At 38.8% G+C, this 22,154-nt stretch overlaps 1 protein-coding gene across 1 annotated transcript in view; it reads left to right on the forward strand.

The window, feature by feature from the left end:
• The window catches only part of LOC148036034 (metal transporter Nramp6-like), an 89,178-nt gene extending 85,819 nt beyond the window's left edge, over positions 1–3,359 (forward strand). Inside the window, exons 11-13 of the mRNA XM_087678040.1 lie at positions 2,139–2,270; positions 2,352–2,447; positions 2,899–3,359. Coding sequence (XP_087534166.1) covers positions 2,139–2,270; positions 2,352–2,447; positions 2,899–3,216 — 546 coding nt within the window. The 3' untranslated portion in view covers positions 3,217–3,359. The remainder of the gene's footprint in view (positions 1–2,138; positions 2,271–2,351; positions 2,448–2,898) is intronic.
• The last annotated feature ends 18,795 nt before the right edge of the window (positions 3,360–22,154 follow it).

Here is a 22,154-nt window from a genome sequence, read left to right on the forward strand (position 1 = left end):
TTCTCTCTCTAAGGTATGATTTAATTTGAATTTTACTTTAAAATCCACCCATCGATAGCCTTGTTTGTGCAAAAATATTTTTAGTAAGACTCATGTAATGGTATGAAACTACCAATGACTTGTTTTCAACTCATTACCACTTAGGCACTCATATGATGTCTTCTATAGATGAAATGCATCAACATAAGCATGTCTCATATGAAAGGAGGATGATTGATGTTGGTGTGGAGAAATTTTATGGAATCACTTGGGCCCTAAACATTTGTGTGATCATTGTAACCTACAATAATCAATTGAAACCACATGGGAGCCTTTCCCCTATGTTGAAAGAAGTTAAGGAGTGGTTGGATGGCTATGTATCTTGTGAAGGTGAGATCCATATAAAGGGTGTGGAAGAATTGTCTCCCCTTCTTATGAGAACGATCTCTAGAACTTTAACCCTTCCTCCTATGATAGTAGTGAAGAATACAACAAGAGTCCCTTGCCTCTAGCTCTTTGGTTGCATGTGACCCCTCAATAAGTGTTTACTAAGATCCCCAAAAATCAAAACCCTTGGAAACAAGGGCCCCCTCACTTTTAAAGGAATCATTCCTTGAGAAATTGAACTAATGATGCTATGGCAAAGATGGAAGAAATAGCTTGGGAAGCAAGTGAAGGACTTGCTAATGATCTAGAACATCCTCACTTGTGTCTTTTTATTCATGACAAAATATTTCAATGATTTTCAAAAGGTTAAGAATCTTTATTATGGAATTACATCTCTAGGTCAAGTACACACACAAAATAACAATGATGCAATAAAATTAAGGCTTTGCAAATTTCAAGATAATCCTGTTAGAGGATGCATTCATAAGATATTTCAATGTTGGACAATTCTATATTATTTCTATAATAGTATGTTAATGTTTGAAATTCATATCCCTACTCATACTCAAAAATATTGTTTCATTATGGTTTAAGCTTGTTCTTCTATACTATAATGGTGATTAGTCAACTAACATAAAATCCCAATTTAAAAGTGAAAATGGGGAGACACTATGCATCAAAAGTAGATTTTCGAACCTTGTCACCACATATCTAGGAACCTAAGATGATGACTTAGAAAAATGTCACTTTTTCCTATAGAATGGATGCCAAGACATTGATCTAGTACTATTATGACAATGCAATCTCTTGCTATGGAGACTCTCCTCTAGGAATTTGTTAAGTGTTGGAATGTTGGTATCATAAACAAAGATTACGAAATGACTAATTACTTGTGAGAGATGTAGGTTTAGATTGCAACACCCTAATGCTAATTGCTAGCTTACTTCACTTGCATAAACTCGACATTAGAATGTACCTATGGTCTCCTTAACATATTTAAAAGACAAAAATTACCCCCCCCCCCCCCCCCCTCCCCCCCCTACTAAAGTAAAGAACACAAAACTTATAGGATTATATATATTTAATAATTTCTTAGACAATAAATGAGACATGTGTTGTGCACATTACATAAAGGGAAACAATTGAATATGGTATGTTGGACTATAAAATCAATGAAATTTTGGCACAAATCTATCCACAAGCCAATGTACCTTCAACAAATTTATACATATGTGATGATTCATGTATTCTCTATATTTCAAGTATTTTACTATGCCCAAGGATTTCCAAACTAGGTCAAGTTGTATGTATTTCAAGAAGACTATTCTTGAATGTTATAAACTGTGTCAAGTAAACCACAATTTAGTCTAGACAAAAAAACTTGGGGGAAAATTTTTGAGGAAAAAAACACAGTGGCATACCCTCTTGTTTTCTCATTTTATCTAAAAAATATGTTAAAAGAAAGAATTGAAGAATCTATAATAAAAACTTAACCAAGATAATGTGATTATGATATTGCCCTATTTCATTTGTTTAGATTTTGTTTAAAGAAACAAATTATATTATTTTTTGATCAAAGTATCAATTCATTATTGTAAATATGATGATTAAAATGCTTGATTACATATATAGGATAGCAAATTTTAGGGTAAGCTAAATATAACTTTCCCAATCTTCATCATTTATAGCCATTGAGAGAAAGAGAGGGAGGGAGGGTGGGAGGGTCTGAGAGAGATTTTGATTTAGATGTTTTTGTTTTCTTGTGGTATTAGGGCTTCATAAATATAAGATTGACTCCATGGGCAAGAAATCTATTAACTCGATCAGTAGCAATTGTACCAAGTTTGATAGCTGCCTTAATTGGAGGTCCACATGGTGCTGGGAGCTTGATAATCATATCATCGGTAAGAATTTCAACATGATCTCAAATTTTCTAATATTGCATCACAATTTTTATTCACTATGAGGTTTATTTTTGTGCATAGATGGTATTATCATTTGAATTGCCCTTTGCTTTTATCCCACTCCTCAAGTTTACAAGCAGCAAAGCTAAGATGGGAGTTCACAAAAATCACATTGTGGTAAGGGCCTTTTTCTTACCAAAACATTAATCTATGTTAGCCCCACAAGGCACTTGTGCCCTTTAAAATGGTAGTATAATATAAATATATCCTTTCTCTAGTACAACAATTTCAATTGTTTGGTAATACCCAATTGATAACACATAGTTACCAAAATTGTGCGTTATCAATTTTAAGGGGCTAAGGCACTTGTGCCCTTTAAAATGGTAGCGTAATACAAAGATTTCCTTTCCCTACTAAAATGTTAAAATGGTAGTGTAATATAAAGATTTTCTTTCTCTAGTAAAATGGTAGTGTAATATAAGGATTTCCTTTCTCTAGTACAAAAGTTTCAATTATTTGGTAATTCTTCCCAATTGATAACATACATAACATCAAAATTTTCATACTTTCCATCTTTCTAATCCTTGTCGACTTTCACAACATACGGGATTTTACTTGATACATGCAGGTGACAATATGTGCTTGGTTACTTGGGTTTGCAATTTGTGGAGTGAACGTATATTACTTAGGTAGTTCCCTTTATGGTTGGCTTGCATCTAACAATGGCTTAGCACGTGGTTTGGTTGTTTTCATTGGGATAATTGGATTTGGTGCAATGTTAATATACATTCTTGCCATTTTATACCTTATAGTTCGACGTGTCAAGAAATATATAGATGTAATACCTTTAGAGAGCCTTTACTTAGAAGCAACACATTTACCAAGTATTCATCCCAATCAACAAGATAATCCTCTAGTTCTTCCTTCAGAAGTGGAAAATCCTTGATTAAATGTATAAGTATTTGCAATGTAAACAGAAGCTTATACATAGTCCTTCCTTCACAAGTAGCAAATCCTTGATTAAATGTATAAGTATTTGCAATGTAAAAAGAAGATTATACATAGTCACAACACCTTTATTCCTCCTAATTGTTGTCGTGTTCTTGTTACTATTTGTATAACAATGCATTGTAGGAAGACAAATCCATGGCAATGATGTTGTATGAGTGGCTATTTTTCATTAATTTTCCATGGCAATGATGTTGTATGAGTGACTGTTTTTCATTAATTTTCCATGAATTTTTAATCTTCAATGTCAACACATGGTAAGCCACTTACTAGAACATGTCTAGGCAAATTCTACTTCCACAAGTTTTAGTTAAGTTTAAAAATGCTTGGATGGTTGACTCAACCACACTTAACTTTTGTGCCCTAACTTTTGGAATTGATGGAGTACCTCCAAAAATAGAGTTGTTCCATGAAGTAGCTAGAGTTAAAATGACATGGTGGTCATTAATTGATCGGTTTTGCATTCTCTCTCCTCAAGTCTCCTTTCCCTCACCTATGCCTCCCTCCTATCCAGGTTAAGTTTACAAGAGTTTGGCGCAACGACACCTTTACTTTATTTACTACATGCCCATGTCATTGCGCTTGGGCATGGTGGAATAATGAATTTGAACTTGGAAAAGAGTGGAGTGATTTGATATTGTTAATGTAAAGAGTGCACTAAAATCTTTTGGAGTGAGTGGGAAAGTGTGGAAGACAAGGAGTTAGATTTGGGTAGGAAGAGCATGCCATTTGTTGCGTGTGCTTGTAGGTGGGGGATGGGATAGTTTTTCAACAAGGGTACAAAAAGCTATGAGAGCTAATGGGAATAGCATCAACATGGAAATTTACATGCTCCCCAAGTGAAAAATGTGTAAGTGGATTGATACTCAAGTAGTCTTTAAAGCACTCCCAACCAAAATATGCAAAAGCTTGATGAGGCCAAGAGGAGTATGCCATTCTCTTGCACCTTGCCAATGGAGTATCTATGTGCTAGCTACTATTACAATTTTGCTACTTATGGTGACTTATTCGTGTTCTCAATGGGAAGATTAGAGATACAGGAGGAGTTTCCAAAGGTGGTCCCTATCTTTCATAGGTCTTCTTTTAATCTTTGACATCAACATAAAAAAAATTGCAAGATCCCTTGGTAAGGTTTTGTATGCATCTCCTCTCACAATCAATTTGAGGGAAATAGGCATGCATCTATCCTCTTGGATTAGTATGTTGAGCCCTTGAAGGTGCACACTTAGGATCCCTTTGATTTTTTTCTCTTTAGCTTTATTTGGGCACTCTCTTGCATAATCACAAACAAATCTCAATGAGGGATCAAGATGTGTTGTGAAGCAACATTTGCAACTAAAGGATGGTAATGCAAGGAGGGATTTGGGTTGGGCCAACAAGCAACATATGGCACCTAAAGAATGCATTAAGAATGTCAAACATAATAACCTTAGGCTGGGAAAGTAGCCCAAGACGGCCATTAATTAGTGTGTCCTGGACAAGGGCAAGAAGTGCCAAGGTCTGAAGCTCGGGGGATACCCTCAGATTTCTTGCTAAATTGGGCAAGACTTGTCTATTTGGGAACACTGGTCAGGTGCACCATGAAAACAAGCCCTAGAGACCCGATTAGAAGGTGGGAAGAGGGTATATTTGGTTGGGAGGTGAGTAAGACACACATAAAATTCTCTTCTCTTTCTCACATTTGGTATCAGAGCGAGCGGGTTTCCAAAAAAAGATTTGGGGGATTTTGTTACAACCACATAGGTGAGATCGTGCGGCAGTCATGAGAGCGCACAGGAGTGGGTAGAGTGAAGGCATTTCTGCAACACACCATAGAAGATAGTGCAACACCTCTTTTTGGCGGCACCCACCACAAGGGCCCAGCAGCAGCCCAAAATCACTCCAATAGCACCACCAAGGCCAAGGCACACTCCATCACACAAGAGAGCTTTCTCTCTTTTACTTGAGAGAATGACTATCTCCCTTCCACCTTTTATCCTTAGTAAATTCCTTGTGGCACTCTGCATGTGGGATAGAATCCCATTTTTACCAAGCTTATGAGCCCTCCATCCCCTTGTAAAAAAAAAGGGTGTTTTTCTCCTCTTTTTGAGAACATTTTCTGAGATCTATAACTTCTTGGTACAACATCCAAATTGCAAACCGATTTCATGAGCTTTGAGAATGATTTGAAAACAAGCTTCTGAAGTATTATCATTGCCAATTGAGCTTGGGAGCACTTTCAAAATTTCGCGCCAAAGTGACCTCTTGAGGTGGACAAAAATTGGGATTTTTGGGCTCCAACGGACTTTGATTCAAGTGCTGTCAGTTTTTGTGGTATTCTTGCATTGATGAGTATCGAATTTCAGTATATTTCACTTTTGGTTTTGACTGGCGAGGACATTTCAAATTGCTTTCGTGGTGCCAGATACGCTTTATCTCTACCTTTTGGGGCTTAAAATTCACTACTTTGAGTGTGTCTATGTATACTTGAGAGTGTGGATTCTGTGTATTTGGATGTTTATGCATGGTTTCAAAGAGGATTTGCTGACCTATTCAGCTTTGCACTTTTTTTCGAAATGTACAAAGAGGCTTGCTTTTGACATGTATGCTTTTTGTGGATAGTACTTGTGCGGAAACATAGCAGTTTTCTGAAAGTACATTATATTTACGCTTGTCTTGCTTTTGTTGGTTTGAATTATCAATCCAAAAAAAACAAAAAAAAAACATCAATTAATCAATCATGTTAGGCACTAAAGATATGCCTTTGAATGACATTGATGTAGAGGAAGAACCTCTTATGCATGATGACAAATTGCCCTCTTCATCTAATGATGTGCATAATCGTCTTTCTAGTTTGGAAGGCACTATGCAAGTTTTGCTTGAACAAATGCAAAATTTAACTCAAAATGCTTTGGATAAAGGCAAGAGACCTTTAGATGAGAGTTTACCTGATGACACACAAGTTATACATGACTCCTCCGTAGTCGTTCCTCCGTTGCCAGAAGCTAAGTGGAAGCTTAAAGACCTTAAGCCGCCTAAGTTCAATGGCACGGCAGCACAAAGGATTGCAGATGTAGTGGAACAGTGGCTCTCTAAATGGGAGCAGTGTTTTAAGTTATGCCATATTCATGAGGATGCTTTAAAGATACAGCAAGCTACATATAATCTCATGGATGCCGCTCACCGTTGGTGGCGGAAAATTGAACAGGATCATGCAGAGCCATCTACTTGGATTGCATTTAAGCCATTGTTTTATAATAATTTTGTCCCTCTAGATGAGCAGACAAGGGCTCTATATGCGTGGTTCTTCATAGCTCAAAAGAGCTACTTTGTCCATGAATATTCGGACAAGTATAGAGAGATTCTATTAAAGGTCCATGAACATATTCCTGACTTTTTGCAAGTGCATAAATTTTTCATGGGCTTAAAAGAAACCTTAAGACCACTTGTCAGGAAAGGAGAGATGTAAAACCTTGAATGAGGCAGTGGAGCTTGCATTAGTCCTTGAAGATGGGAAGGCCCAGAGATTTCCTTGGACTAGAGGTGCACGCCCTGTCCTTACTCCTGCAGTTGCACCTAGTGCTCCTTGTGCAAAGGACATTAGAGAAGTGCATATGATCCAGACTGTGATAGGTACCAAGAGGAAGGTATCTGCTATGGCTGAGAGAGCCTACAATAAATCCATGCTCACTCCACAGCAAAGGGAGAAAGCAATGAGAGAAGGACTCTGTTAACGGATGCTTGGGGCAGCATAAATTTAAGGCTTGTCCCAAGAATGCAAGAGTTAGTGCTCAAATGGTGCTTAATCCAATGCAGGATGTGGATAAGGCAAGAGATGACCTAGATGAGTCACCTCCACATGACTCTGGTTATCATGAACGGATCCTAGCCGTCACAGTAACAAAGAAAGTACCAATTGTACCAGATCCTGTGTTATCGCTTGAGGCACAAAATGGGTACCAATTTGCTAACATTGAGCTCATTGTAATGAAAGGCATAGTGGCAGAATGCCCTGTGCATATTTTATTTGATACGGGCTCTTCACATAATGTTATTAGCTCTAATCTCGTCAAAAAGCTAAAGATCAAGATTACCCCTTCAGAATATAGTTATTCAATAGAGCTAGCTGACAGGATGGGTACAAAGACATGGGATCAACGAGTTGTTGATCTCCCTGTATAGATCCAGTCCTATGAGGATAGATTGGATTTTGAAATTACACAGCTTGCAAGATTTGACCTACTGTTGAGCAAGCAGTGGCACGCAAAGAAGAGGCCTAGCATTGAATTCTCTTCTCATATTTATCAATTTGAGCACAAGGGCCGACGATTGTTGATTCACGGAGAACCAGATCTCCAAGAAGCGAAGATTCTCTCGATGACCAAGGCGCTCAAATTGATTGTAAGTCTCTTTACTTTTGTTATATTTTAAACATTTCTAAATGTCTGTCAAAGGATGACACGGATAAAGGTGGAAGTTCCACAAGTATCCCTTCGACCTTATCAAGTAAAATAAGATCCCAATTTCTTGATGTATTTAAATATGATCTACCTCTTGGTTTACCTCCTCGTAGGAACGTGGAGCATAGGATTGAACTCATCCCAAGAGCTAATCCAGTTGCTAGACCCCCATTCAGGATGAGTCTACAGGAGGAAAATGAAGTTTGTAAGGTGGTGGATGAGTACTTAAGCAAAGGATTGATTAGACCTAGCTTTTCACCCTTTGCAGCCCCTGTTTTACCTTTAAAAAAGAAAGATGGTTCTTTTTGAATGTGTGTAGACTACAGGGCTTTAAATAAAATAATTGTCAAACATAGATATCCTATGCCTCGTATTGATGATCTCTTGGATGCTCTAGGTGGTGCTTCTATCTTTAGTAAGATTGATTTAAAAAGTGGTTATCACCAGATTAGAGTAAGAGATGAAGATATTTCTAAAACTACTTTTAGAACAAGATTTGGTCAATATGAGTATTTGATTATGCCTTTCGGTTTAACAAATGCTCTTGCTACTTTTATGATGTTAATGAATGATTTACTAAGTGTCAATATTGTGGGAGAGAAGGAAGGAGTCTCACTTGTAGCTTTCTTACTTACACAATGGGAGAATACACACAAAGGTGGAGGCTGAAAACAGTTTTCCTCTTGCTAGCTGTGTAAGCCAAAAAGAATTCTAGTACAGAAAAATAGAAGAACCCTATATATGGGTCTCAAACCAAACTCAACTAACTAAGGTGGCATACTAACTGAGCCACGAACTAGAGTAGATAAGGATAGCTGTCATGTAGCTATTATTCATGGGCGGTGTACCAACCGCATCTACAGCTAACAAGTCGATGACATAAATGCACAACGGTCACCCTGGCATATCACGAGTGGAGCTCAATATCTCAACACTCCCCCTCGAGCTCAATTCCAATTCCTGCACACCAAGCAGGTCTCTGAACTTGTGCAGCTTCTTTGTGCCCAATGCCTTCATGAATATGTCAGCTACCTGATCCTCTATGCCGACATAAACTAGATCAATAAGACCTAGTAAAACCCTCTCTCGCACATAGTGATAATGCACCTCAATGTGCTTTGTTCTAGCATGATAGACTGGGTTATTTGCCAAGTTTATACTGCTCATGTTGTCACAATAAATGACAACTGGCCCATCTGTAGGCTGATGCATATCATAAAGTAGCTTATGCAACCAAGCTACCTCACATGCAGCCATTGCTGCACCCTTGTACTCAGCCTCTGTGCTCGACAAGGCAACTGTAGGCTGTTTCTTGCTACTCCAAGTGACTGCAGCACTCCATAAAGAGAACACATATCCACTGGTAGATCGTCTATTAGAAATACTACCAGCCCAATCAGCATCAGTGTATCCATGCAACTATATCTGAACCCTAGTCTCATAAAGTAGTCCATACTGCAATGTGGACTTCACATACCTGAGTATGCGTTTAGCCACATCCAAATGCAGTTTCCTTGGAGCCTGCATAAACTGACTTACCAATCCAACAGTATAGTTCAAATCTGGCCTGGTAATAGTCATATAAATCAAACTTCCTACTATGCGTCTGTACATAGTAGGGTCTTTCAGAAGCTCACCTACATCTGTGCTTAGCTTCACATTCTGCTCCAAAGGAACTGAAATAGGCGCCTATCATCCCATATTTGGACAACATGTCCAATCCATACTACCTCTGCAAGAGCCGTATCCCACTTGGTGATCTAATCACCTCAATGCCCAAGAAATAACGCAGCTCTCCCAAATCCTTCATCTCAAACTTCTGCTTCAATAGCATTTTCATATGAAGGATATCTTCATCACTGTCACCTGTCATAATCAAATCATCAACATAAATGACAAGTGGCATAATACCTTTCTCTGTTTTTCTCACATAAAGTGAGAAATTGGCCTTGGAAATCTGAAAGCCAATAGTGACAAGATGCTGTCCTATCTTGTCAGACCATGCTTTAGGTGCTTGCTTCAAGCCATACAAGTCTTTCTTCAACCAGAAAACAAACTCAGGATGAACAGCATGCACATAACCTGGTGGCTGCTCCATATAGACCTCTTCTTGCAAATCACCATGCAAGAAAGCATTCTTTACATCCATCTGATGTAAAGACCATCCCTTTGATGTAGCTATAGCAATGACTGCTCTTACGGTTGCCATCCTTGCAACCGGACTGAATGTTTCTTCATTATCAATGCCATATGTTTGTGCATACCCCTTGACTACTAAACTTGCCTTGTATCTATTCACAGAACCATCTGCATTGTGCTTCACCTTATAAACCCACTTACAACCAATTGCATTCTTATCTTTAGACAAAGGTACCAATTCCCATGTAGCATTTGCTTCCAAGGTATCCATTTCTTCATCCATGGCTTTCTCCCATTTTTATTTTCCCATGGCTTGCTCAAAAGAAGTGGGTTCTGGTTCCTGTATCACTTTGACCATATAGGCATAGTGAATGGCTGTAAATCCATCATATTTCAGCCTATCCACATGATATCTAGCTCTAGTAGACCTGCGCAAAGTAGGTTCACTCCTAGGTGCTCTCAAATCATCCATGGTCTTCCTTACTCCAGGTGTAACGATAGAAGGAATACCCAACTCATCATCAATGCTCTGTTCTGAGCCACTGGATTCACCATCCACATAAGAGTGACCTGCATTCACATCAAACATGGGCTGATCTACCTTCTCTTTTCCTTTTCATGAAACTTGCATACCACTATTTGCATTTCTTTGAGAAGATTCTCCTGATGTCAATCTTCCTGTCCATGGCGAAGAATGTGAACCACTGCTAGAGAACACTCCAGGTCCACTAATATCTACACATGGACTCTAGGTCCACTAATCTCAATTCTGTGCAGCATTACCATTTTGTGCATCTACATTATCAATCACATTTACTGGTTTATACCAGCTACTCATCTCATAAAAAACAACACCTTTGCTCACTGTAAACTTACGAGTAGAAGGGTTATAGCATCTATACCCTTTCTGCTCTACAGAGAGTAACCAATAAAGATGCACTTCTCAGCTTTTGGATCCAACTTGGATCTCAACTCATCTGGCACATGGACATAGGCAATGCAACCAAAAATTTCCAAATGAGAAATATTTGGTTTCCTACCAGTATACCTCTCCTTTGGAGTCATCCCATGTATTGCTGCTGTGGGAGTTCTATTCATTATGTAGACTGCTGTAGCAACTGCTTCAGCCCAGTAAAAATCTGGCAAGTCTTTTTCATTGAGCATGGCACGAGATACCTCTCCAATATGCCTGTTTTTCCTTTCTGCAATTCCATTTTGTTGTGGAGTATGACTGCATGAATATTGCTGCTTTATGCCATGCTCCTGCAGGAACCTTGCAAACTCATTTGAGAGGTACTCTCCCCCTCCATCTGACCTTAGGCATTTTATTTGCAGGCCTGTTTCTTTTTCAACCATAGCTTTAAGAGTTTTGAAATGCCCAAACACTTCACTTTTCTTTTTTATAAAATACACCCAAACTTTTCTGCTATAGTCATCAATAAAAGTGATAAAATAATGACAGCCTCTAATAGATGCAGCTTTAGTAGTCCACACATCATAGTGGATTAATTCCAATGGCTTCTTACTCTCTTGAACATGTCTAGGAAATGGTTTCCTTGCCTGTTTTCCAAATTGATAGGCTTCACATACCTTATGCATTTCTGCAACCTTGAATTTAGGCAAATTTGCAACAATATTTTGGGCTTGCATTGATTTAAGTCGCTGTACATTAACATGACCAATGTGTTTATGCCAGATATCAATATCTGCAACTACACCGGTCCCATGTGCAAACATTGCTGCACTCAATTCAGGCATGTCTGCATCCAACGTAAACATTCTGCCATTCTTCTTTCCTTTTGCAATCAAGCGACCTTTATTTTTCATATCATCAACAAAGCATCCATGAGAATTAAATCTGACCTGCAAGCCCTACTCAACCATTTGACCAACAGAAACTAGGTTCTTGGTGATATTCGGGACATGAAATACATCCGACAAGTATTTCTTTTTCCCATCCTGCATAGACAAAGGAAATTTTCCAATTTGCACAATAGAATGTGCAGTATCATCACCAGTCTCCACAAATCCTGGTTTTTCCGTTTTCCTTGCATCTTGCATCCATTTTGCATAACCTGTCATGTGGTTTGATGCACCTGAGTCAACGTACCACATCGTTGCTTTCTTCTGCACTTGTCACAAAATTGGTCATGTGCTGCACCATAAACAAATGCTCATTTTTGTCATCACCCTGTCTACTAGAAGATGCATAATTTCCTTGTTGCAATTTTTCATTCATGATGTCATTCTGCTTTTTATAGCAGTCTTTAGCCATATGATCCATTTTACCATAGTAGTAGCATTCAACGTTGCTGTTTGCATTTTGGCCTCTTTGCCATCCACCACGACCTCTTTGGCTCCCCCTGCCTCTAGAGTTACCACGTCCTCCTCCATAGGACTGGTTTTCTTGAGTTTGCTGCATATTCTGATTTCTACCACGGTCTCCAAATCGGCTTTCTCTATCTCTGCCTCTACCTCTTCCAGCATTTGCATAGAAGATAGCTTCTTTTGAAGTTTCTCCTGAAGAAGATGCACCACCATTTCTCTGCTCCTCAGAAATTAGAAGAGCAATCAACTCCTCAAAATTAGGAAATCTTTCACGGACAGAAATGGATGTTCGGAACTGTGCATAATCATTTCCTAGACCATTCAAGGTCATAGAAACTAAATCATCATCTTCCACTGGCGACCCAATGGAAGCAAGTGCATTTGCAATCTTCTTCACCTTCATGTGGGAGTCATTGATGCTCATACTTTCTCTTTGCACATTATGCAACTCTTGCTTGAGCTGCATTTTCCTGGCTTCCGTATTTGTGCTATACATTTTTGACAAAGTATCCCATGCCTCCTTTGGCGTACTTGCATCCTGAATATGCACAATCATAGAGTCTGAAATATTGATAGACAGCCAGTACATAACTTTTCTGGCTCTCTCATGCCATCCTTTAAATGCATGCATTTGCTGTTGATTGGGAACATCAGGAAGAACTGATTCTTCTTCATTTCCTGCAATAAATTCCCAATATCATTTTCCCATAAGGAAATTCATCATTCTGAACTTCCATGCTTGGAAATTGTTCTTGTCAAGCTTTTCAGTGACAATCTGTGATAGAGAATCAGACACCATTACAGAACACTGCAAAAAATTCTGTCACTGCAAAAAACACAGCTTCAGTCTCACAAGGGCAAATCTGCAAAACTGATGAAAGTGGTATTTGACCACACAGTCACTTCCTAGTGACGATTTTGCATCAACAGGAAACAATGATGATTCTGTAACTCCCAATGTCTCTACGCATAGGCATATGATGCAATTTCTACAGTGACTTTTCACCGACCTGTAGAAAAGTGGTCACACAGCAAAAAACAGAGCCTTTTTTTTAGTGCGTGCGAAAAACTTCCGCCTCCAAAATAGGCACCGAAATGGCCTCGAATCAAAAAAATAGGGCAACTAAGGGGCTAAAGCCCTGTCCCGCAGCATATACTGCCCTCTTGCTACACCACGAAGGGTCTCTCAATCTGAGACAATGCAGCTAAAGCCCTGTCCCGCAGCATATACTGCCCTCTTGCTACACCACGAAGGGTCTCTCAATCTGAGACAATGCACTCTTGCACTTTTCGGCTGTGCTACCTGCAGAGACTTGGTTCCAAAACTCGAAAAAAGAAAGCAACACTGGTCCTCTTACCAGAATGCTGCGAACTTGGTTTACTTTCTTGAGCTCCTTACCACGAACCAGGCTTTGATACCATGTCAAGATTGTGGGAGAGAAGGAAGGAGTATCACTTGTAGCTTTCTTACTTACACAATGGGGGAATTCACACAAAGGTGGAGGCTGAAAACAATTTTTCTCTTGCTAGTTGTGTAAGCAAAAAAGAACTCTAGTACAGAAAAATAGAAGAACCCTATATATGGGTCTCAAACCAAACTCAACTAACTAAGGTGGCATACTAACTGAGCCATGAACTAGAGTAGATAAGGATAGCTGTCATCTAGCTATTATTCACGGGCATGTACCAACCGCATCTACAGCTAACAAGTCGATGACATAAATGCATAATAGTCACCCTGGCATATCACGAGTGGAGCTCGATATCTCAACACTAAGACCATACATAGACAAGTTCGTTGTAGATTTTATTGACGATGTGCTTGTGTATAGTAAGAGTATCCATGAACATGAGTCACATTTGTTGACAGTCTTTGAAACTTTGCGAGAAGCAAAACTTTATGCTAACCCAGACAAGATGATTCTATGTTTAGTAGAGATAGAATATTTGGGTCATATCGTATCTGCCAATGGGATCAAGGTGGACCCCAAGAAGGTTGTTGTGATACTTAACTGACCGACACCCCAAAATGAAACAACTCTTCATTCCTTTTTGGGATTGTCAGGATTCTATAGGAGATTTATACATGCATACTCGTATATAGCTGCTCCTATGATAGATTTATTGCAAGATATGGTGCCCTATGTGTGGACATCAGTGCAACAAGAAAGTTTTGAGGCTATGAAACAAGCAGTTTCTACTGCCCTTATTCTCAAGATAGTTGATCCTAAGAAACCATTTGTTTTAGAAATAGATGCAAGTAGCATCGCGATAGGTGCAGTCCTTAGCCAAGAAGGCAGCCTGCAGCTTTTGAAAGCAAGAAGCTTTCCCCAAGCCAACAGAATTGGCCAGTTCATGAAGAAGAGCTTTATGATATTGTTCATTGCCTTAAAGTCTGGTGGCACTATTTATATGGTGCAAATTTTAAAGTTTATACAGATCACCATACCCTTAAGTATTTTTGTAGTCAACCAGATCTTCGAGGGCGCCAAGTTCGATGGGTTGAAATGATGCAAGAATTTCATATGGAAATTCTATACAAGAAGGGTAAGGATAATGTTATTGTTGATGCATTATCTCATATAATGTATCAAACGAGCTTTATAATTTTAGAAAGCTCATTGCTTCAAGAAGGGTGAAGCCACCAGGTCTACTAATGCCACTGCTAATGCCATTACAAATTCCAGAATCTAATTGGAAAAGTATTTCCATGGATTTCATTGTCGACTTACATAGAACCCAGAGACAAAAAGACACTATCCTAGTGATAGTGGATCGCTTTAGTAAAATGACTCATTTTATAGCCACTCACGAAAGTGTGGAAGCTCCACAAGTCACAGATTTGTTTATTGATCATGTGTTTAGGTTGCATGGTCTACCTACGTCCATTGTGTCTGATAGGGATGTCATGTTTACTAGTCATTTTCGGCATCATGTCTTTGGTCGTTTAAAAGTGTCTTTAAACGTGTCAAGTGGTGATCACCTAGAAACAGATGGTCAAACAGAAAGAGTCAACCAGATACTAGAAGACATGCTGAGAGCATATGTATTTGATAAACAAACAGATTGGGATATGCATTTGTATTTGTTAGAATTTGCGTATAACAACAGACCTCATAAGGCAACAAGTTTGTCTCCTTTTGAAATAAATTATGGAATGAATCCAAGTTTTCCTAGTACAGTAAGGTTAGATGAGAAATGCCCAGCTACGACAGAATTTCTTATTGACATACATGCTAATATTAAAATTGCTCAAGCCAAGTTATAGCAAGCTGCTAATAGGGCTAAGCATTTTGTAGATGAGAAAAGGTCAAGTAGGATCTTTGAATCAGGAGAAATTTTTTTTCTCCAAGTACTAGCCAAGTCGTTTAGTTTATTGACTAGCAAATGTCCAAAGTTATCTCCAAGATATTGTGGATCGTGGAAAATTATTCAGAAGCTGAGTGATGTAGCTTACCGATTGGAACTTCCTTCTGGATGCCGTGTTCATCCAGTGTTTCATGTTAGCAAATTAAGAAAGTATATCTCATGTGATGATAATCTAATTGATGGTATGCTACCTTTGCAGGAACAAGATTTAGTTGTTGACCATGGACCAGACAAGATACTAGATCGGAGAGAGAAACAATTGCGTAATCGTACTCTCCACAAGTATCTAATTGCCTGGAAGGGTCTACCAATTACTGATCTACACGGGAATCAAAAACTCTGATTTGATGACACTTCCCATCACTAATCATTGAGGACAATGATTTTTTGAAAGGGGGAGAGAATGCCATACATAATAACCTTCGACCGGGCAAGTAGCCCAAGATGGCCATTAATTAATGTGTCCCGGACAAGGGCAAGAAGTGCCATGGTCCAATGCTCAGGGGATACCCTCATATTTCCTGCTAAATTGGGCAGGACTTGTCTATTTGGGAACACCGGTCAGGTGCACCATGAAAACAAGCCCTAGAGCCCCCCGATTAGAAGGTGGGAAGAGGGTATATTTGGTTGGGAGGTGAGTAAGACACACAGAAAATATTCTTCTCTTTCTCACAAAGAAGGACTAGAAAGGAAAGGCTAAGGCTAAAAAGAAGATTGATAATTAACTAGCTCTTAACTCTATTTTCATGTGTAAGCTCAATCTATGTTCTTGGAATGCTAGGGGCTTGTGCTCCATTGGGAGGAAGGATAATTTGTGCATGATTTACAAGCCAAAATTTTTGCGTCTTCAAGATGTGGAAAGTGGCCCCCAACATGATTTGATGCTACAAGATTATGAGTGTTTTACTGATGTCCCAATAAGGGGTAGTGATGGGGATAAATTTTTATTTTGCAAGTTTTTTCTTAAACCAATGTTATCAATTATTAATGGTATATGTGAGTTTATTAGAATCACTATTAACCCTAATGGCCTCAAATTACATGTAGCCGTGTTAATGTGCCTAATCAAAGCAATGCAAGGGGAGATTGATGGATTAGATTGGTTAAAGTCATGCGGATGGGGGAGACACTTTACCTGGGAGATTGGAATAGGGTATTAAATGAGGACAGTCACTCACAAAGAGAAGATCTATGGAAATGCATGGATCTAGAGCATGGCAGGAGCTATGGAGGATGGAAGATGAAGATTAGATTCATGTTGACATAGAGACTATAGTGACAACTGTCACACAAGTGAATTAGATTCCAAGATGAAAGCTTGGACTTATAAACACAACCTTGTGTAATGGACTGACAATGACAATGACACAAACTGAAAGAGGAAAGCATCATGATATTGCATTACTCATTATCAAATGATAGTCAAGTACAATGCTTTATAGAAGCTCCATAGGTAGCACTCTGCACCAATGTGGTTATGGGATTCAGGGCCTCTTCCTAGACTGCTAATATTTTCCTTGCCCATTGCTCCATACAAAGAGGCAAACAACCGGGTGTGATTGCCTAAATCTAAACACTCCTCCTCAATCACAACCAAGAAGGCACAAAGTGTGTAGAGGCTTTAGTGAGCAACCACCTGCAAAGTGTGGGCACACCACAAACATGGTAAACACTAGAGGCTATCATAGAAAAAGCTAAGTGTGGGTACCAAAGACATGGTGGGCATCCAGAGGCTGTAATAGGGGCCTCACAAAGTGTATAGAGGCTGTAATGCTAGGTTACATGAGGAGTTTACAAAGCTTATGACAGGAGCATCAATGGCAAGTACATTCAATAAAAAAGTCTAGTTAAAATTAGGGTCAAGAATCAACATGCCCTTGTGGTTTTCTTCATTTTTGGATTTTCTTTTAGCATAGATATTTTGGTCTTCATTCTCCATTTCTTTCCTTGTATTGATCATTTAGTCCTCTTCTTCATGGTCCTCTTAGTCTTCTCTTTCTCGATCTTCTTCTTTATGGTCTTTGCTTGCATTGGTCTTCATGTCCATGTCCCCCTCAAGCAAAGAGGTCACAATCTTTAGTTTTTGCATAATCACCAAGGTAGTTGGAATGTTTGCAAAATCTTCAAATAAGATAATTGATTGCACTTTAGAACAAGTAAGTCTATCTATCCCTGCAAGTGGAACAAACAATTCTTCCATGTAGTATAGATGAGCAACATGAGTCATGTTACTCTTCATGAGAAGCATCCACTTAAATATCTTCATGTTTGGCATTAGTGTGACCAGGAATTAGCTTCAACTCTATGAATAATTGGTAACCAAGTTGATCTTCCATGTGTCAAAAGACACAAGTGAAGGTAGTGTGAAAAAAACACTATGTAGTATCAAGAGGTACTATTCTTGATGAGACTTGCTAATGCTGATATTCTTGTTGAGCTTACTCTTGACTTTGAGCAACTTGATTTATCCATTCCCTTGTTGATTTGAATGAAGAAATAGATAGATCAGAGTGACAATGGATTATGAAGTGAAGAAGAACTTGAGCTTAGTGGCTATGGATGCTTGATCTTTTCTTGAATATTTTTCTTGTTGATTGGAGGGAAAATCTTTCTTGGAACTATAGTAACTCAGTGGATCAGAGTGGTAGAGAGTTGGTTGAGTCCAAAGGAATGAGAAATTGAAGAGTTTTATTAGCTTGTGATAAAAAAGCTATGGTTACCCTTTAGGGTTTGCAGGAGGCGACTTGTTTTTTCTTGATTGCAGCAACTACAATGAAGCATTTGGGCTCAAGTTTTTTTAGGAGGAAGCTCATGTGGTGGGCTTCAAATGCCCTATAGGTGCATGGTAGATTGCAGCACATAGGCAACACAGATTCAATGGTACTGCCACCAACAAGTGCACTTTAGATAGCATTAGGAAATCCACGCAATGCTGGAGTTAGGGAGGCCCAATGTCATACTGTGATGTATCGGGGAGGAGCATCCTGAAGTGATGAAGAGATTCGTAGAAGAAATCATGAGCTGATATGGCTTACTTTGAGAGATCCAGGAGCTCCAATGTGACAGGGTATTGGTTTTTGGCTATGGCTGCCACAGGCTTGATTGAAGATACAAGTGAAAATGGAGTTTGAAGTGAAGTCATTAGCTGACCAGAAGTGAAGAGAAGTTGAGAGAGAAGTGAGATGAGCTAGGCCATGCTCGATTGCACTCTGGTACCATGTGGAAATGCACTATCTAGAGCATGGCAAGAGCTATGGAGGATGGAAGATGAAGATTAGATTCATGTTGACATAGAGGCTATAGAGACATTGTTACACAAGTGAATTAGGTTCCAAGATGGAAGCTTGGACTCATAAACACAAACCTTGTGTAATGGATTGACAATGACAATGACACTAACTGAAAGAGGAAAGCATCATGGTATTGCATTACTAATTATCAAAGTGATAGTCAAGTACAATGCTTTATAGAAACTCCATAGGTAGCATTCTGCACCATATTGCTTATGGGATTCAGGACCTCTTCTTGGACTGCTAGTATTTTCATTGCCCATTACTCCATACAAAGATGCACACAATTGGGTGTGATTGCCTAAATCTCAACAAGATCTACTAGGGGAATTTGAGTTGGATGCATGATTCAATTTTTAGTAGAGCCACGAGCTAGTACACCTATCAAAAATATTTATGAAGGTGATGACTCAAGTAGTTTACTTGAAGAAACTCATATGGAGGGGATTCATGGAGAGAAACCTATCTCAACAAGGTTTATAGCTCTCTAGGGGTGGTGGATAGACTTGCTATCATGTTGAAGTGATGTCCAAGATTTTGACTTCTAATCACTTCCTAAATTTGTCAAGGATTATATGTCTAACTAGTGATAAACTTTATAAGAGTCCCCCATCATTCAAGCTTAATGACTATTTTCTTTTTCATTTTTACTTTTGAAAGCAAAATTTTAATGTCTGGAATAATACCCCCTTAAGTGAAGAAGAAGGCTTGGTATTGTATAAACCCATTTTGGTGTTACAAGATTGGTTGAGAGGGATAAAATGTTTGGGTGCAAATGGCTTTGCACTTTTTTTGGGGGTCAAGAAGGTTCCTGTGGTGGTGGGTGCATGTGGATCATGCTTTAGCTACTACTAGTGGAACATGATTGTGCTTCAATTGGTGGGACATGATCATATGTATATCTTAGTTGTCAAGGATTAAGCAATTATATGTAGTTAATAACATTTATTTGGCGCAATTTTCTTTCAAGCAAATATGGTTGGCCGATACTTGTCAATACTATAAGCTTTCTAGTTCTTTTCTTGGTAAGGGTATCAAAGTCCAAAAGGATTTATGGAATCCAAGTGAGATGGACTAGCTATTGATGATGTGCTTGCTAAGAAAGTCTCTTTAAAGAATGAATTTGAATACACATGGCTATCACAAGTCTTTGGCATCTTGGATTCGTATCATGATTTGATTGAAGTTCTATAAGGAAAATGAGACTCGACTCCCAAAGGTGAAGCTAAAGTTGGAGAGTTAGGATGTTAGATGAATACATGTTGCATGTGAATTTTAGGAGAGGTAGGATCCACATTGGTCAATGCAAGCCATGGAGAAAGTAGTTAACAAGGCATGGATGGCCACCCCTTTCACCACAATCAACTTCTTCCTCTAGAAGGTGGTTGTGAAGTAATTATCCACAAAAGGTAGGCTAGTGAATTGGGTATTTGTCTTACATGTATGCCCAATTTGTCACCTAAAATAAGAGTCTATCACCTGTTGTGGGAATGTATGCATGATTTGTCACCTAAAATAAGAGTGTCTATTACCTATTGTGGGAATGTAAGCACTCTAGAGCCACTTGGAGTAAAACCCGAAAGTGGCTAGTTACGATAGCCTTGGATAATAGATTCATATGGAAACAAGCATTAATAGGAACTAAAGGTAAAATGAGTTTGAGTTTTATCCCTTTTTGGAATGTAATTACAAGATTAATTCTCATGTCTACATGGGATGCAAGAAACAAAAAAGGTATTGGTGGAAGAACTACTCAAAGTATTCCATTGGAAGGAACTCAAGATTCCCATGACCAATCAATTGCAACTAATGAAGATGTCAAGCTCCAAATTGAAGCCAACCCCCATCTTGTCTCTAAACTCTTGGCAAGATCACTTTGTAGAAACATGGAGAAGAGGGAATGCGTTTCATCAAGAAAGGTGGCCTTCATCAAGAAAGGTGGCCCTTGATGTTGCCAAATTTTGTTCAAATGTTTTTGAAGTATTCTTGGAGTTGATAGAAAGGTAGTGTTAAGTTTTTTTAACAAGAAAATTGATAAATGTGGTGACTTGGTTTAATGTAATGCTCAAATATCAAGGTTTTATGAACCACATATACTACATCACCAAAGGGTTCCTCAAAGGAGTGTTTGGGAAGAGGGAAGCTACAAAGAAAGTTCAAGAGCAAGGAATTCCACTTGATTAGATGGAGCAAGAATATCCTATGATGGATGCTAAGCTCCACATGTTATCAAGTTATGATGGTGCAACATTGTATGGGGCAATATAGCATAGTTGGTTCACTACTCAAATTAAATTTGAAAAGGTTGGCAAGCAAGATGGGGCTTGAGATAACTCATGGTTCAAAGAACAAAGTCAAGAAAATGTAGAAAGCAATTTTGAGAAAATGTGCAAATCCAATAAGCGTGATGGTGCTAGAGTAAGTTAACTTGCCAACCTTCAATGTAAGGGACTTAAATATGAGGTTAAAATATTCCTTTTTTTGAAGTGGATCTACCTACACCAATTTGATCTAGCGTTGATCCAAAAGCATAAACTTCATCATCAAAGTGACTCAATATTTTCAAAGCAAGGTTGTACTTGATTTGTTGGAGGAGGATAAGGAAATGAGTTTGGTTTTATCATTATTGTCAAAAGCTTTCGACAATCTAAACTAAAATTTAATGCACAAGACGGCAAGCTCTTATAGGTAGTAGTGGATTGGGAAGATGCCTTGTTGGTGGTCATCAATATATATGAATATAATAATGTGAGATTAAGGAAAAAATAGTATTTTATGCAAGAAAATATCTATTCTGAGATATCTTTGTTGGGAGGAGACTTTTAACATGGTTCTAGATGATCTAGATGCTTCTCCTAGAGCTTCTAAAGCATAAAGGGTGGAGCTTGAGGCTTGGGATTGGTTTAGCTTGTCCTAATTGATGTGTAACCTGTCCGCTTGACCACTTGTGGGACACGTCTTAGCAGCCCATCGGGAGGGGAGTCTAGAAAGCACCACCTGGCACTCGCAAGGAATGTCACAGGGTTTGCGATCTAGGTCTTCCCGAGTCTGCCCCGAAGCAGAAGTATCCAGCCGTTCCCACTTAGGACCGACCTGAAGTCAAGGTTTCTTTCCTATCAGCCAAGTCTCTAGGGAGTAGCTAGTATCAAGCCCAGATGAACCACTTTGCGTAGGAACAACAGAGTCGAAGCGGATTTATGCTGCACTTGGTTCATGGAGAATGGAAAACAAGAGGGATGCGAAGCTCAACCTCTCTGCCCATAAGGCATAGTCCCATTCCGCTCCCCTAAAACAGCATAAATTGGGATTAT

This window comes from Lygodium microphyllum, chromosome 5 (genome assembly GCF_053477565.2).
Source record: "Lygodium microphyllum isolate KBCC chromosome 5, Lygodium_microphyllum_v1.1.10, whole genome shotgun sequence".
Lineage (NCBI taxonomy): Eukaryota > Viridiplantae > Streptophyta > Polypodiopsida > Schizaeales > Lygodiaceae > Lygodium > Lygodium microphyllum.